Genomic DNA, 18,492 nt, shown 5'->3' on the forward strand with positions numbered 1-18,492 from the left:
CCCCGCCGCCCGCCGGGACCGCGGCAGCTCCGGTGCGAGCGGGGCCCCGCGGCAGCCCGACGGGCAGGGGCGAAGCATCCGGGGCCTGCGGCCCTGCCCGCTGCCCGGCCGGTCAGCCCGGCGGCGACCCGGTCGCTCTGGGGCCCCCTCCGGTCAGCAGGACGGTCACCCGGCCGAGGTTTGGCCAGACGCCCTGTCCGGAGCGAACCGTGGAAGCTGCGGTTTTCTTCTTCAGTGAGCAAACAAACACCCAAGCCGAGAGGTTCTCAAGAAGGGGTTTTTAAAAAAAAGGGGGGGGGGGGGAAGCTGGAAACGCAGCATTTTCTGCCATCTCTTGGTACCGCTAGAGCTGAACCCGCCTTCCCCCCGCTTTCCCATCAGGCGAGGGCTGCCCGGCTAGGCTGCTGCCAAAAGCAGCACACAACCCCCCCGTCCCCCTCCATTGAAATCACAGGCAGGGCACCCCGCTCTTTACCTGACCTAAGCAACAGCACCAGGGCTGCAAAAGTTATCTCCCCCATCTTTTCAACGCTGCTGAAAAGTCAAAGTTCTCTAGGCCCTCTTCCACAACCGGAGTATTTTGGGGCAGACGGCCTGATGCTCGGGGGGGAAAGCCGCTCTTGGCACGGTATGCAGCCGACAAGGTGAGGATTTGTCACCTGCAAAGAGAACCGAGTTACCGTTGCCAACGAGATGTAATGAGTCTGAGGGAGTCCTGCAGATCATATGGGAAGGAGTTCATGGCAAGCGCTCGCCCGTTCTGTGAGGAAAAGGGCAACGGTCTGTGGACGTGCAGTCCCCTTCCAGTACCCCCCCCCCCGGCCCGCAGCACGCTGCCTCGGGATCGGGATGTCGAGGAGCTTTTGCTGTAAAGAGCCTCCCAAGAAACCAAGTAAATTGCTCGGCCCTCTTAAAAATGTAAAATGCCTTGGAAGAATGAGGTGTGATTTGCCTGGCCGAGTTTTCTCCCCATCTCGTCAAAGCTTGAAGAGTCCTGGCGCTTCTGCCTTCCCAAGCAGAGCTCCGTGTAACTGGACCACATCTAATGCCTGCACAATGCAAATGAAGATCGAAACGGTTGTTTCCTTTGATGTGTGTGACTAAACACGCAAAAAGGATATTTTCCCTTAGATCCTCAGGAGAGTGGAACTTCTTTAAAAAGACCTGTTGGCTCTCTGGTTTTGCTAAGGACCGAAGCCATTTCCGAGCCAAGACGAAAGAGGAGTATGGTGTGCTGGCTCTCTTCTAAGACAGAGGAGAGGAAAATTCCTTCTTCCTATTTTCAGCGGCTGCTAATCTCATGGAGCGTGAAAGGCACATTGATGAAGAGGCTCTAGAATGACAGGCTCACTCCCGACGGTCATAAAGCTAATCTAGCACGCTCTGTCCTATAAATACACACAAATATTAACGCAGCTAGAGGATCGGCTAAGATAATTGTTTCCTCCGGCCGTTCAAGATACACTGGAAACTTTTCTAGTTGCCACGCTGGCAAAGAGCTATCATTTTCTTGACGAGTTCTAGGGAATTTATGTCCCCCCTTGGATATTCTTCCGAGATGACCCACATGCTTAGCAGAGACATGAGGTAGCCATACAGTCGGTGCTACTCGCAGTCTGCAGTATGGCAAAAACAGAACAGTAGATTAAAGCAGATATCCCTCTGCAGTTAAGAGATGGAAGGTAGTTTCCTGATGCAAGTACCAGATGTTTAGATGACACCTTACTGAGACGCGAAGGGCTAGCCCACGTTGAACTCATCCCCAGTGCTCCACATGGAGTGGCAGTTGCCAGTGTCTACCCCCTACGGACAGACCCACCTCGCTATCTCTTCTTCAGCAAGAAATGGGCACCTGGATTAGCCAAGCAGCATGGCCTGCAGTGCCTTCAGCGTGCCAATCCTATCCACCGCCTCTCTCTTCTGAACCGGCTTATCTCCTGGCATGTCGGTGTCCTGCCCAAGATTAACGTCAGGCTGGTATTCAGAAGGCGCTCGAGCGTCCACTTGGATATTCAGGCAAGACTACGTAACAAAAAAGAAATGAGAGAAACGGTGGAGCCAACACATCTCTCCAAAGACTATCATTCTGCTACCAAATACAATGATGTCAGAGAGCCATTCACATTCGGTTTTGCAGACACTGGTGCTTGTGGCTGAAATGCAAGCAGGAACCCAGGCCGCTCCCAAGTACAGTGACGGCAACCATTGCCACAAACAGCCTTTCCGTTCTCTTCAGGGAGGCGAGCACAAATGTTTATTTCCGTCATAGCCCTCACTGCATTATTCACTTACGTTCACTCTTGAGAACAAATAACCATAAGGTTCTCCACATGGGGTTAGACCTTGAGGTCACCCAGAAACATAATTAAATGCAGAATCAGCTACATGCGTGCACAAGAGTGTCCATCTCTTTCTCCTCTCCAAAGCTCAAGTAGTTCCTTATGTGCTTCCATGGCTCATTAGAGTAATGAGGTCCATGTGGTCCTATTGACAAGGTTGTTTAGGACGCCAGCTGCCTTCTCTCAGCCGTTACAGTCTGGGGAAGGAGGAACTTCCACTGAATCGCTTGGTAGTAGCTCCACTTCCAGAACTAAGGCAACCTACCTTGCTTGGCTCTAGAGTAGCGTGCAACCTGCTCTATGAAGTGTCTTCGGGGGCACTGCCTGGCTTCCTAGATCCTTCCTGGTCTGTAAAGACGATGAGAGTTTGTGTGGATGAGGATGAATAAGGCATTTTTAAGGGGTTATTGAAGTAGTGTATGAACTCAGCTACGTACAGCTAATGAACTCATTCTCTTCCTCAATATAAGCTTTTCTACCAAGAGAAAAAAATCCCTAATAAACTGAATCTTATATACCTGAAATTATACATAATTTTAACAGTAGCATATAGGTTATTACAGCAATATGATCTATGTAATATTACAGATGCCATTTAAACATGGATTTTATATCAAGCATGCCAGCAAAGTCCCAAATATTTTCATTTAATTCCTTGTGCAACACAATGATAAGAAAGAAGCCATTTGAATTGAAGTGCTGCTGCTGGTATCTTTCAAGTTTCCCAGCTCCCCACTGTTTAAAAATCAAAGGTCTAATCACTATTAAGGCACAGAGGTACTGAACCGCAAAAGATTTTGCGCATGGATGGTATAGGATAAACTGACTTGGTCTTACCTTTCTAGGGGCACAAACACAGAGCTACCTCCAGCTGATAAGCGGCAAGAAAGTAGATGTGCCAGGAGTTTTTGCAGTCTGAACCATGAATAATTTTGAACAGCATACTGATAAAAGCTGCTGCTATTCCGATGTACGGTGTTTGGTTTTTTTTGTTAAGACGGAGGTGAAATACAAAGTTCTTTAAAAAAAATCTTGATTGTCATTCCATGGTGGGTCTGGCTTGGTTAATTGGGTTAATGTGATGATTTGGCATGCTTAGTTATATGCAGAAGTAAAACTGTAAAGAATATATCCAAATACCCTGTTATAGATATTCAGCAAATTATACATCCACTGTTGCTATGGCAAGCATCAAAAAGCAAAACAATTCAGACAGTTTTAATAGCTATAATGACAATGTTGGAACCCCATTTCTTTTGAATTGTTTGCACAAAGTTACTCCACAATTTAGAAGCAAGGAATGCCAAGTGTTTTCACGAAAATACGCTTAGAAGTGTGAATAGAGAAGCTTAAAAAAACAACCCCACAATGATAGAAATGAAATGGTTTTGGCCTATCCTCTCTCCAGTTACAGAATCAAAAGCTGTTTCTTCTAGGAATAAACCCAAGACTTAACCAAGCTGACGCATATGTATAAATCCACTGTTAACTTCACAGGACTTCACTGCATTTGTGAAATATAACTGCCAATTCCCAGGTTCATCAAAACCAGGAAAATATCCCAAAACATGCATTTCTTCAGAAAGGTTCTCCAAAGGAGTATACTCTGTTTAGGGCTCTGCCATCCAAATAACTTGCCCCAAATGATGTGTGGAAGTTGAAGAAGAAAAAACTACCAGGAACTAAAGGTTCTGGGTTACACTCAGAGTGGACAAAACTGCATACGACCCTAGCAGGAGGCCGAACTCGGTCATCATCCATATTCTGGGGTTTGGACACATTCTCCTCCCGGTTCCTTCTGTAGTTCTGAGCTCATTTATTTCCCTCAGAAATACAAACACTACATTCAAATAATCTCTAGTAAAACTCTGCTGGCTATAGGGAATTTACACCAGACTAAACCGAAGCATAACTCCAGAGCCATTTTAATGGACCCTGGAGGAAAGATGTTTTTCATCTATGCAAAGCCTCATGAAGTTTTTGTAGATACTTAAGCCAGTAGCCTCAACACTAAACACAGTATTTACCTGTTTAACCAAGAACAAGGGCAAAAATGCTTTGCTCCTCTACACCAGCATCGACTGCAGAAGAGAAGCAAGTGGCTGGCTGGGGGGGTTTGCAATGCTGGAGCCCCATTTGTTCCAGTACAACGTCAAACAGCTTCAGAACTGACTTACATGGGTGCCAACCTCCAGCATTTTGCTGCAGCCAGCAATGCCAGGGGAGAATGCCTGCCACGCCGTGCACTGCGGCACGCTGCCTCTGCCACCAGCCCCGTTGTTCCTCCTTCTGCGGTCCTTGGTCCTTTATTTCCCTACAAGAACAGGCCAGGTTCTGTCTTCACTTTGGTTCATGCTCCAAGCACCCTGGTGGCACTAAGAAAATAACAATTATTTTGCTCTAATATACATCCAAAAGCCAGTTAGAGAGGAAAAAACTGAAATACGAGGTAAATTAAAGCTTCCAACTAAGGGGATTTACCAGTAAGTCACCATAAAATTCAGATAATTTATTTTTTCAATTCTGCAGCAACTTACTCCAATTCGTTTGGATTAGCTATTAGAAATTATGTCTCAAAAATTAAAGAAAATGTCTATTGACCATTATATCAAATTCTAATTTCAGCCAGAAAAAAAAAAGAATAATTAGGCTGTGATTTACTCTGGTAGTCAACTTACATTAACAATTTTTTCCCTGTTTATGTAATTCTGGCAAAATCAAATAATATATACAATGCTCATAAATGCTGGGCTAGATTTAGTAAAGACAATTTCCTACAGTATATTCAGGACATTTCTCTTTGCTTTCTGTTATAATAAGACAATCAAGTTATTTAGTTTAAAGAGGTAGTATGATTGTCATCCATGGTAGCCTCAGTTATAATTTTAGTGCAGTCTTCAATAAGGTATATGGAAGGATTTTTATTTTATTTTTTTTAAGCTGTCATCATCCTGTAATAAGCTGTATATCTTGGCTCCTGCTCTCTGGGAATGTTTTTCCCCCACATCCTAACCCCTCTCCCCTGCTAGTATGCAAAACTCCACTTACTACCTAAGAAGCAAGAAGAAAGTGTAAATCCTACAGACATTCAGTAACGCAAAGCTCTCACACACAATGTTGGTACACAACTGGCTCTGTTCTGGGCAGTGGATGAACAGCTCCCAGCTCAGGACTGGCCAGGAAAAGCTGCTTGACAAAGGTGGCAGCACCAGCTCATTGAATCCCAACCGACAGCGCATGCAGAAACCCATACAGTAACCAATATTACTTGAGGGAAAGGCCATTTTTCACAATTCTTCTCTTCCCCTCAACTCGCACAAGATAGCATAATCTTCAGGCTAGTTTGATATCAGATCTCTAGTGATAGCTGAAGCAAATAATAACAGGAAAGTATGTTTAAGTCTAAGATCCCTAAAGGTATGCTCCTAAATTTCTGTTCCTACTCTTAAACAAGAATCTTTTCCAGGATACTTAACTCCTCTGAAATTGGACTGCTGTCTAAATTAACCAAATAAATACGGATCTAGGAGCCAAACTTTAGTCACCAAGGTATGAAAATGTCAGCCTCAGGCACTGAAAACAGAAGAATGAGTAATGGAAGACAATGATAGAAGAACAAAAGGAGAACCGAAGGAAGAGAAATTGATGATGGTAACAGAGGCAGAAGGTGTTCAAAGCTATGTAGATTCAGGAACTGGAAGCCAGAGGCAAAGTCAAATTTAACTGAGTCAGTCTGCTCCCAAGGAACTTCTGGTGACAGCACCACCCAGGCTCTGCCCTCTGCCCAAAAACCTGTCCTGCAGTTACCAAACCAAGTCTTCATTCATACACTTCTGTGATTTATTGTGTGTATGCGTAATATGGAAGCATCATTAACAAACAATAGAGCACTCACGCTTTCAATTAAAAGCATCGTTGTTGAAATCATTATCTCAAGTCTTTAAAGGACTCCACCACGATTGGGTTCTGCCATGCTATAAATTCACAATGAGAATGAACTTCCCTGACTTTTTTTCATCATTATTTATGAATAGATAAACCAAATGGAAGTATAATTCCAGCATCACAAACTACAATCAATTGTGATTTGCTTACAGTGGTACTATGGCAGTGCAGCTAGTCAAATTATCTCTTGGGTGCCTGTCCGGTGCCTTATTGCACAAAGCCCTTCTTCTCTGTCATCAAAGATATGCATTAGTTCTTATAAACAAAAATGATTGTTTTAATATTTTGTCCTCGTTTCAGCTGGGATAGAGTTAATTGTCTTCCTAGTAGCTGGTACAGTGCTATGTTTTGAGTTCAGTAGGAAAAGAATGTTGGTAACACTGATGTTTTCAGTTGTTGCTAAGTAATGTTTAGTCTAAAGTCAAGGATTTTTCAGCTTCTCATGCCCAGCCAGTGAGAAGGCTGAAGGGGCACAAGAAGTTGGGAAGGGACACAGCCAGGGCACCTGACCCAAACTGGCCAACGGGGTATTCCGTACCATGGGACGTCACGTCTAGTATAGGAACTGGGGGGAGTCGGGGCGGGGGGAATCGCCGCTTGGGGATTAACTGGGTGTTGATTGGCGGGTGGTGAGCAATTGCACTGCGCATCATTTGTATATTCCAATCCTTTTATTATTACTGTTGTCATTTTATTAGCGTTATCGTTATCATTATTAGTTTCTTCTTTTCTGTTCTATTAAACCATTCTTATCTCAAACTGCGAGTTTTACTTCTTTTCCTGATTTTCTCCCCCATCCCACTGGGTGGGGGGGGAAGTAAGTGAGAGGCTGCATGGTGCTTAATTGCTGGCTGGGGTTAAACCACGACATATTTCTCATTAGTTTTAGCTACAAAACAGTGTTTTCTTTCTAGATTTGCCTAAACCTTGTCTAACCACCAAAACTATTCTTTCCCATATGACCCACGAAAGTTGCACGGAATGAGAAATACAAACAAACAGTATATGCAGAAGATATGGAGAAACAGCTAGTCTTAGATGGTTTCATTGGCTTTCCCCTAAACTTCCTCCCCTGAAGGACTGGAACAGCTATACTTTTTTTCCTGAAGTGGAGTAAATCAGTTCCTACACTCTCAGTAGCAGAGTGAAAATTAAGATGTAAAGGAGTAAAGAATGCAGGAGAACCCTATTATTCAACAACAATACAATTTGCTGCTGATCTTCAGTTGCGAAGACAGGCATGTCAATTATTTATAGAACCCAGAGTGTTAAATATGAAGTATTTCAGCCTGGGACAGCAGGAAGGTAAAACCAGGAACGTGATCCTGTCAGAACTGCAGAACTGTGGGCAAGGACAGAATATCCCTCCACAGATTACCCTTTTTATTGAACTATAAATTGAAAGAGGTCCTTATGAAGTGTCACTTTCTGTGTTAAGTGATATGCATTCTCCCTTTTTGACAGCGTCACTCTGTATTTAATGTTTATCTAAAGGGCTATTTCTGCCAGGGAAACAATGCACAGCATCTTCCAAAACCACAAGTTAGCATAACCTCATCTGAATATTTGCATGAAATCCATGACCTTCTCTTTATCCGTGCTTACGTCTACAAACAGCCCATCATGCATATTTTAAAATTTGCTCCAAATGACCGCGACTTTGCTATTCTCACAGTGCTGAGAAGACCTCGCCATGCAACACTGAGCAACACTGTAGGATTAGCCCAAGGATTAGATACCTACTACCAACTCACCTATAGTAACCACAAAATGCAGCTTAAAATAACTTCCACTGACTCCTTAGAGTGGGAGACACATTGAAAATTAGTGAGCACTCCTAAAGAAAAGAATTATGCATAAAATGACTTCTTTTTAGCTGGTAAGAGAACTATTAATATTGGAATTAGCTTTTATACTTGGAATGATGTCTTTCAACTTCCATCTCTGATTAAACCATAAAACCTGTGACCTAGCGTTGCACAATGTCAATTTTTGTAACACCCCTTCCTGCTTAAAAAAAATAAGATTTACAATAATATTAAAACTAGAAGTTAATCTTTCTGCAGGATTACTGATTGATCAAAATCAATGAGAAGTATAAAAAGTAAACAGATCTTAGTGCAGAAATTAGTACAGGATCAATGGAAGTGGGCAGTCACCTGGATGACAAGCCTGAAGAGCACATTTCAGAAATGGATCTGCAAGGTCTGCCTATGAATTTAAGTGCTGATTAGGACTGCATTTACTTCTGCTGTATTTGGCATTAAGCCCTTACAGTTCAGGTGAAAGCCTGGAGGATGAAATTACGTCCCTAACCTCAAGCACCCACCATAATCCAAACAATTATGTTTTGCATGAACTATACAAAGGTGTAAGTACTGGAATCGGCTCACAACAATGGCCAGCATTACATGACACAATCCTATCAGCACAGAGACTTCCAGTTACGCAGACTAACTACGAAGTTTCAGATATGAAATCAGAAAGAACGTATAGGCTTGCTTTTAATAAATGTCTTATTGTCTACAATAATCCTGGAATTTTGGAAATAAAATATTTCCCACCTCATTTGGCCATTTGTTTGCTCAGAAAACACTGCTTCCTGTCTTGCGCCATTTAAGACGCAAGGGGCCAAAGGCCTCTGTGTATGTATTGTCATTACCGGGAAGCTCCTTGCACATGGAATCCTGCGGAGCTCTGTCCTGCTCCCCTCCTCACAAAGGATACTCTCTCTCATTAAGGGAGGTGTCAAAATGCTAAGGTTCTTCATGCCAGCAATACAGGAATGTGTGGTTTACACCTCTCCCACATTGAGATTTAAACCTCTCGCATCTGAAAAGTTTAAATCCAGTTTCATTAGTCAGCTGACTGGATACCCAGGAAAAACAAGCACAGGGTGAGAAGCACCCGCTTCAAGTTCAAGCCAGGTCAGATAGCTGTTACTGCGGTTAGGAAGGTGAATACTCCAAGGTGTACACTTGGCATGCAAAGATACCTTCTTAAAACAAGAACTGTGCCTCAGGTCCGTTTTGAACTCAAGTGTTTTCAGACACCTGACTCAAACTGCCCTTCCCCTCTGTAAGTGGTCTTTCCTCTCATATGTGGATCGTGCAGCTGCAAGCCAGCCTGGGACTCTCGACCTGTGCAAACCAGTACATACCCGTCAGATTGGCCACTCTTAGAAGACAGTGCAAGACGCATCTGTTAGCCTGTTCCTCCAATGATGGGAGCTACAGAGCAGTACTAATGCTACACAAAGCCCAGAGCAGGCTGCGTGGCTTGCTTCTGTAGTGGGAGAGGCTTAAACAATGAAATCAAGATGGCTTTAGTAGCATGTAGTGGTTATTTGAAAACAACCTATGCAAACTGCACATGGTGGAAGGTCTGCTGAAAGCACCAGGTAGAAGCCACTTCACCACCAAAGACTTAGAGACAGACTGAGGAAGACACAGCTCTCTCCTTTGCAGAGAGCACCTCCTCGCTTGAACTCTGCCAGTGCTCTGGGCCACGCAACATGCTGATAAGCACTACAAGTCTCTTTCATTTCAAGAACGTATGTAATTTTACCCCAAGTCTTCACCTTGGTGTCAAACAGATAGCATATTTGACTTTTTATATGGTGCAAGCCCTAAAATGCATAAATGAAAGCTCACACTGCTGTACAGACTGAAAAGAGTTTAATCAATCCCAAAGCGTTCGCTTCTTGGGGAAAGTAAGGCACACAACAACCTTGTGCTTACTGAATTAGACTCTTAGAGCCACTGTACCTCAATCTATGACGGTTTTCCTCCCTGAGGGATTTTTGTGCGCGGTGGCCAGCTAGCTCCTTCCAATAAAAATAAGTTTTCTACGGACAACAATGATTAAGAAATACTGAAAACATTGTTCATCCTTCACCAGAAATAACTGATATGATGGCACTCAAAGAAACTATCCCAGATCGTGAAGAGGACTTCTTAGAATTTTGCATCTTGCACACTGACTCTACAAAAGCCCTTATTTACTAAACTATTATAAACAACTCATTAGCCACACTAATCCCATAAAGCAAGCGGTGCATTACTGCTAGGTATCCACCATCTAATACGTGAAAAGCTACACTGTCTGTCTCTAAAAATACCTCATTTATTTTATGCCAGCCAGTTGCCAGCTTTTATTCAAAAGGGGTGAACTTTTACTTAAGAAGAGTACGGTTGGAAGCACACAAATTGTGTGGCAGATATTAACATACTCATAACTTCCACAGAATCAAAATTTCAACTTATGTTCGCATGAGTGATACTGAAAGTTTATCTGCACAAAAGGTGCTTGTATGGTTCATAGCAAGTTTGTTGAAAGCAAGCATCTGGATTAAAACACCCAAAGTTGCAGTGAAAGGTTGTCCATGGCTCATCTGAGGAACTAATCTGTACTAGTCAAAAATGTCCACAGTTTCCTGGGGAAAAAGATGAAAACAAAACGAAAAACCCACAAACAAAACCAGAAAACCTTGGAGCCCTACATTCTAGTAACAAGAACAGTAGTAACAGCCACTGATAAGTGATATGGTCTTAATAAAATGCACTGATAGCTCCATTAAATATTCTATGCCAAATCAAATATTTCAAAGATGGAGGAACTCTAACTGCATCTCCTCCAGCTGCCTTGCCTCTGACATCGAGGGCGAGATCTTCAAACAAAATGACTAAGAAATTTTGTCTGACAAACCACTTACAGAAAAGGAATAATACTGAACTTTAAGATCAAAGTATACGAGTGATTCACCTTCCTTACTTGTACGTTTGCAAGACATAGGCTAAACACGAACATAATACTAGGTGCTTTGAAAAGCTCCACCTGCATTTGACTAAGAGAATTTGCATCAAGTGGTAACGTGAGGCTACAGAATCCTGAACGATTGGATTCGACTCTCTCCTAGATAACCATCCTCAAGAGCTTTGTCTATCAGACCATGTCACCTGAATGACTAACAGCACAGTAACTCCCACTGCTGCCATCTCTCACTGACTCCAGCAAGCTAAAGCATTAGCAGGACAGCAAGCAAAATAGAATACATATTTCCCAGTGCTCCCCTGCAATTGAAAACCTGCATGCTGACAAGACTGAGGGGAAAAAAAAAAAAACAAAAACAAAAAACCACAAGCTAGTCTAGTAGGCAACTGTCTATCCTCAGGGTCACATAAAATACCACGTGCTGGAGGAAGGAAGAAACAGCGAGGAGCTGGCAACATCCAAGGCACAACGCCCGCAGAAGTGATTGTGCTGATGCCAAACCTGGTCCTATCTGAGCTTTCCAGCCACTGCTGAGTTGACAGCACGTGCCACGATGCCAGAGCTGGCAGAGGCGATGCTGAGCACAGCTAGTGGCCACTAGCCACCTTAAAGCAATAGCACCACGCATCTTCCCTGAGCTAACGTTTAATGGCATGAATAGTAAAACAACATGTATATAGTGCTCTGTTGAAACCACAGCAAATACTGAAGAACAATTGCCTGTTCGCCGTTTCACCCAGCCTGCTGTGATGCTGGACTCGCAGGGTGCTGCAGTCCACCACTGAGACATGCTGGCTGGGCTCCAGGGCCCCGAACAGCGAGCAGGAGGAACAGGGAACGGCTGCAAGTCCTGGCTCCGGGGAACCAGCTCCACCGTAAGGACACAGCTCCTTGCCAACACTGACTGTACTCCAATTTTAGCAGACTTAAAGCCTTCCAGATCAATGGTGAAGAATTTTGAAACTCAAAGAGCATGACGGATTTACATCTGAGTTTACAGAAATAGCTGAATAATACACCAACAGCCTTAACGTAAACGCATGCAGAAAAAGAACGAACCAAACTATCAGATCTCCCAAAACACGGATTAACAACATAAATTTGCTAATTACTATTTTAAGTATGCCTGAATTCTCAACTCTGGTGTTATAAAACTAAAAATTATAACATCATATATTTTAACTATATGATAGCTCACGATATACAATACTTCAAACGTGGTTACATTTCCAAAATGACATAGGACAAATTACTGCTTTTTCACCAAAACATTTGAATCTGGTGTTGCTCCTCCCCTGTGACATCATGTGGCCTAAACATAACAAGGATTTTAGGACATCCTGTAGCATCCAGAGCAGCTCCTTATCATGGCAACAATGGGAAAGTATTTTACTAAAGAGGCAAAATTAAACTGTAGAATTAAGCCCAAATAATATTCTCACTGAGAAAGCAGGAGAAGTCATTGACGACTTCTCAGAGAACTGTGTTACTAGAGGCGGTTGGAGGCTGATTTTGGAGAGAGAAGAGCTGGTAGGGAATATGGGTTCCCAACTTCCAGTCACCAACACTGCATGAAATCCAGAGGGCTGGCCATGGAAAATGGTATCTGTAATTCATTCCTATGTTTCTCATCTTCAAAGTGTAAAAGGTTGGCTTTCTGGCAAGCTCTACATGTTCTGAAACAGCTTCTGACAGATGAAAGCGATGCCCTAACACAGTGCTCTGTCCCCACGACAGGCTCTTTACGCACTTGGCTGAAAGGATCCAAAGACACCGAGCGCGCTGGTTTAAGCTATACTGCTGCAGGAAATGCACTTTAGTGGGAAAGAACGAGGTGCCAAAGGTCAACAGAAAGCCAGCGTCTCCCTTCCCAGACACCTGGTGCGCATACGGAATTGCTGGATCTTTCAGAAGATTTCCTAGCAGTATGAATCAGCCTGAAGAAATAATTTCTGACACTGTCAAAACTGCGCTAATGATCTTCAGGAAAGGCTATGGTGCTAGCACATTCAAAAGCCTTAACCCTGCCCTGCACAATGCTCTGTGTGATGGACCACATCTTGATTACAAAAAATTTAAGCTCATAAAAATTACAACTGGCACCAACACCTGAACTATAGCAAATTCCTCCCTGATTGTTGTTTTGAAGACAACACCTCCAGCAGAATAGAACTGTTATTTATATATATCAACCATTCACACCTCATCCTGCTTCTCGTACTGACAAGATCTTCTGCTTGCCACAGAAATGCCCTTCTGTCCCATACACTTGCTGCCAGAAAGAGCCGAGAGACAGGGGGCAACATGCAGATAATTACTACAAACCTGGAACATTTTCAAGGAGAAAGTTTGCTTTTGACTTTTGGGGGATTAAAGCCAGTCTTCCATAAACAGGCATGAAAATATCCCAAGGAGAGCTACATTACTAATGAAGATTTTCTTGCTGCTTGTCATTTGCTTCAGCCACTTCTGCTGCCTTTGGACGAGTGTGACAAAGGCCTTTCTACTGCATGGCTCTCTGCAGGTGTGATTAAATCTGCCTCTTACTTCCCAAAGTCCCCAAGTGGACTATCATGCCTCAGTTACAGAGATAATTTTTCAGAATGAAAGAGCCAGTAAGAAGTGATTCCTTTGGGCATCTCAACAGCATTAACACAAAATGCAGTAAAAAGCATCACAGTACCAGAAAGCAATTTAGTCCTCGTGGAGGCAACGTGTTTGCAATACATTCCAAACATTTTAACCATGTGTATCTGCCCCGGTTTAAGTCAGAAGATGGTGCAGGCAATGGCTGCACTGAACCGTCACCTCAGGAGAATGGCACTGGCTGCAAATTAACTGGTTGAGATCATCTCTCATTTATCTTTTTGCTCTCCTCACAAAACATGGCAGCAGATTGCTGGACTGGTATGATTGCTAGACTAATTTGGCAGCGTGAGCTGCAGGTTGGGACGAAACGGCCGCTGGACCTGCAAGCGTGTGCATGCAAAGACACATTCGAAAGTATGAGTCTTGCAGGGGTTTTAGGTACAGAACGGTGCAGCTTTAGGGAAGACCTAAGCATAGAAAGTAGTAAGTCAGGAGTGAGAGGTGTCACTGGGACTTCATGCACAATGGAGGAGGAGGGAATTCAGAAAACTCAGCTAACGTTTGAGGGGGTGTGCCATTTGCCTCATGAGGGAGGGTACCACATGAAGTCCCACAGGCTCCAAAATGCACTCAATTAGCTGTTCCTTTTACCTTTTTGTTCTACCCAGCATTTCTTCAAGAGCACTGTCATCTCTGGCTTTGGCATCCTACTCATCATCTATGAATTCATGTTGCCGTTTCCTCCCTGAAAGGAAAAAGTCCCATAGTCAGTCATTTGCTACACAGAGGAAAGGACAAATTTGACAGAGTATTTTTGCCACTGTTCAAGTTCAAAGACCACTGCTCCTTGAGCAGACAATACTGCAAGTTGTGTTCTCCTCTATGGTGTCATTCATCTGAAATCAATCAGCCTGTGTTGACTCTAGAAACTTATCCCAAATTTACCTGTAAGCAGCTGAAAAGCTGTCAGTATCTCAGACCTGCCTGGAAAGAAAGAGCAGGGCAATGACTCACCCAGAGTAAAAAAATCCCAGCAACAACAACAGAGACTTGCGCCAAGCAAATATCTTTATTTTACTTTGAAACATTCTGAAAGTGTTACTCTATATGAAAAAGAAGCAATACAACACTGAGAGAGCACGCTTAATGTTAGGGAAGCCTTCATTTCATATCACATGAGCCAAATTAAAAATAAAGCTAAACACAAGCGTACAAAGCAGAGACAAAAAAAAAATCAATTTTCTGAAAGAGATAACATGAGGGGCTCCCACAGGGGCTGGCAAATTCTGGAAGAGAGAAAGAGATTATATTTTATGGGAAGAGATTCAATAACCATTCTTTTCCCATAAAGCTAGTGATGGAGGATTGTCACTGCTCCATAGACACACTGTGCACATTTCAGGACAACAGTAACAGAAAATCAATAGCATCTTTTATACGTGAAAAGACATTATCTCTATGGACTCCTAATACTAACAAATGGGACCAAAGAAGACCTTTACTAAAATTTAGTAGTCAGCATTAATCTGGCTGATAAGAGAGGGGTAGTATGCTAGTCTACATCCTTGGATTTTTTTTTTTTTTTTTTTAAAGAAATAACTCTGCTCAGAGCTTCACCCTCCACTGAAGCCAAAGAGCCCCCAGATGACACTACATTAAAAGTCTAACAATGTTGAACCCTGGCGCTGTCGCTCGAAAGCCCCATCGGCATACATTTCCTCTCTGGCTGATGGCTGTAATCATTAGGAGGTAGGAGCTTTATCAGGTGGTAATTTGACAGCTTTGACAAGCTCGGCTGAATTTATGGCACTTTCTAGTTTTTCCCTCCATTGAGCTGAGATGGAACTAAAGTTAATATTAGCAAAAAACACTTTGTGCGGGGGCAATTTTCCAGCAATGACTACATGATTCCAGTTACTAAGAAAATCTGCTAAACAAGGCCTCCTCACAGTCCTTTGCCACTCTCCCCAGACTAGGGAAGATGGTTCCCCATCCAGCCCACTAGCTTAGATGAAAGATTCTGTACATGGAAGGAATCTCTGGTATCACTGGCTCTAAAGCAGCAGAAGTGAGTCAATTCTGGAACAGCTCTGCACCTTGTAGAGGAGCCACTAGCATCCCAGAGAAACACAAGGACGGATGTTTCCCTTAGCTTAAAAAAAATAACTTTCAGCTCCAAAACCAGTTTTCCAGACAGGGACATTCACAGTTTGCTGCTCCATTTTTCACCACGCAGCACTGTTCACTGGTGCCTAAGCTCAGGAACGCTGGCACTTCAGATGTACCCTTCCAACATGTCCAGATAGACTGCGAAAGCCCTCCTGAAGGACCCTCCTGAGCACATTCTGCTACCCACTGCTTACCCAGAACAAGCACCTAACCCAAGTTCATGAACTCAACACCTCAGGCCAAGAATGGTGATGTTCAGGATCATTATGCTCAACTCCCTTTCCAGGTGCAGGCTAAAAGTCTTTTAAACAGAGCACATAGTTTCTTTTCTGTCTGTAAAAAATCAAGCAACAATGAGAGTTTCTTATATTTGCATGGATCATACGGTCCACTCTAAGAAAGAACCTAACCAATTACATCTGAGGAGGAGCAATGCCAGTAGATTGTAACCTCTGGAAAACACCAGAGCTGTGTCAGGACACTAGTAAGGCTACTCACAGTTTACAAAAGGAGCACACTACACACACTGGAACAGAAGCCGCAATGTCACGTGTCTGACAGCACACGGGTCGGCTAAACCCAGGATCTGATTCCTGGGGTCTGCTCCTCTCAACACAAAAATCACGTCCCACACAGCACCACGATGCTTTCTTGTGTGGTGTGAGGAATCTGCGAGCAGTGACATGGGCAAGAGGAACACTGCACCCTGAACCAAAACTTGGCAAGTCAGTAAAGCACAAACAAGTACTTTTTTTTTTCCCCCCAAATTGCTTTTTGCCCTAGATGTTACATTTCCTCTGTTATAATCTAGGGTTTTAAAGAGCTCTCTCTGCATGCTTAGAAAGCACAGTTCATATTTAGCTCCCTAAAGTCGTATTTCTCTCTTCCTATATTTCCCTGCCAAGATGTGACATCTGTGGACTGTTCCCAAAAAATTCCCCTGAATCATCTGTGATGCATGCGAAACAGCGGCCAGAGCTGGCAACAAGCAGCTGTGTCTTTTAGGAAAGTGTTAGATCAATCTGGTAAGGGGAAGGATTCCCAGTAACTCTGCCACCAACACCCCCGAGGACTGCACAATTCCCAAACCACGTTAGAAAAAGAGCACAATTACGACAGGACCAAAATCCATGGGAAATAGCGTTGCCACAGCAACTGGCATCCTCAGAACTCGAGTCTTCTTTGCATTTTTGCACAGACTCAATGACTCCTAAACCACGTGGAAAAAAAAAAAAAATGAGCCTAGCAGGTGGGTACATTCAGGAAAAGGATGCTGCCAGGTGATTCCCTGTAAAACAGACCCATTTCTACATGGTTGCTCAGAAATTGAGCCTTTGTGGATCTCTTGTTCCAAACACTGCATCTCACTTACTACAAGCACAGAGGAACTTCCATAACACAACCAACACTTCCTTGTTAACTACCCTTGGACAAGAAAAAAACTTATTAAATATTAAAACTTTCCTGTTTTCAAACAAAAGTTACATGAAGATAAAATCCAGAACAGATTGGCTGAGCTTTGGAATGGGAAAACACAGTTTCAGCTTCACACTAGACTGTATTGGTGTTATTGAGTGGTCTTTCAAAAGCTCCTCTTTGAGGACAGCAGTACTCTAAAATCACTCCGGCACCCCCTACACAAACATCACACCCAGTCACTGGGGAACATCCAACCGCGAGCAGGAAAGGCCTTATTTTTCTTCCTGGCTGCCTCATCACAGCGATAATGCCAACAAACACCCAGTGTGTCCACCAGCACGCTTTATAACGAGGCACAGGTTAAAGCACAGACCAGGAAGCCCTTCTGCTAAAAATTCTGTCTGCTCCCCACACTTTTGGGGCATTTCCTTCCATTTCGCTACTGGATAAGACTTGGTGAGTGCCCTCTCCTGGTTAACCCGCGATCAAGACTGTCTGCTCTTTGGAGGGCAACACAGCATTCTCTGCTCTGTGGTGAAAAGCCAAAGCAGCTCTACTGACTCAAAGAAAACTGCTCCAGATTTATACTGGTGACAAATAAGAACGAGGTCTAGCCCTGGTTTACTCCCTGCCAGCTGTTTTGTGCCAGCAGGTTTGACATTGCTGAGCTGATCTTCTGCTCACCTCCCTGTTCTGTGCAAGTCAGAAGATCTGACCTCATGACATTGAGCTGCAACAGGCTGCAACGTTTCTCAGCTAACCTCTGCAAGTCAACCTCGTAAGAGCCAGGAGCTACTCATGAAATAAAGACACTCTGGGCACAAAACGCTGTGGAAATGATCCTCTTGCTATGCCAAGCAAGAGGCCTTGGGGCAACGTCCTGGACTCCTGGGCCCGCGAATAAGAGGCAGCCCTTTTTGGGGGGCACGTCTGGCGGGCAGGCTGCAGTCTCGGCGGGACCCCCACCGCCAAGGCGCTCCACCGCCAAGGCGCTCGACGCCAAGGGCGAGCACCGCCGGAGGGAGCCTACCACGGCCGGCGGCACCGCCTGCGGCCGCTCTCCTCCCTCTCTTACCTAGGGACGGAGGGGACGGAGACCCCGACCACCCGCGGCTCCGCCGGCCCGGGCCCCGGGGCCCGCTGGCTGCTGTCACTACCGGCCGCCACTCGGCCCCCTCCTCCCGGCCAGGACGAGTGCGCGGGCACGGAGCGACGCCTCAGGGCGCCGGGCCGCCGCCGCGGGGAACAGGGCCGGACC

At 44.3% G+C, this 18,492-nt stretch overlaps 1 protein-coding gene across 2 annotated transcripts in view; it reads right to left on the reverse strand.

Moving 5' to 3' along the window:
* The window catches only part of CAMTA1 (calmodulin binding transcription activator 1), a 321,555-nt gene extending 305,160 nt beyond the window's left edge, over positions 1–16,395 (reverse strand). Inside the window, exons 1-3 of one of the 2 annotated variants that reach the window (XM_010565346.1) lie at positions 16,314–16,395; positions 14,298–14,391; positions 476–659 (exon numbers count right to left, since the gene is read on the reverse strand). In XM_010565346.1, the coding sequence (XP_010563648.1) occupies positions 476–521 (46 nt within the window). In that variant the 5' untranslated portion in view covers positions 522–659; positions 14,298–14,391; positions 16,314–16,395. Of the gene's footprint in view, positions 1–475; positions 660–14,297; positions 14,393–16,313 lie in introns of those variants that run through there. The other variant, XR_774217.1, reaches the window with a different exon arrangement.
* Positions 16,396–18,492: the final 2,097 nt, after the last annotated feature.

The sequence above is a fragment of the Haliaeetus leucocephalus genome, unplaced genomic scaffold, assembly GCF_000737465.1.
Source record: "Haliaeetus leucocephalus isolate CR32 unplaced genomic scaffold, Haliaeetus_leucocephalus-4.0 Scaffold190, whole genome shotgun sequence".
Taxonomy (NCBI): Eukaryota; Metazoa; Chordata; class Aves; order Accipitriformes; family Accipitridae; genus Haliaeetus; species Haliaeetus leucocephalus.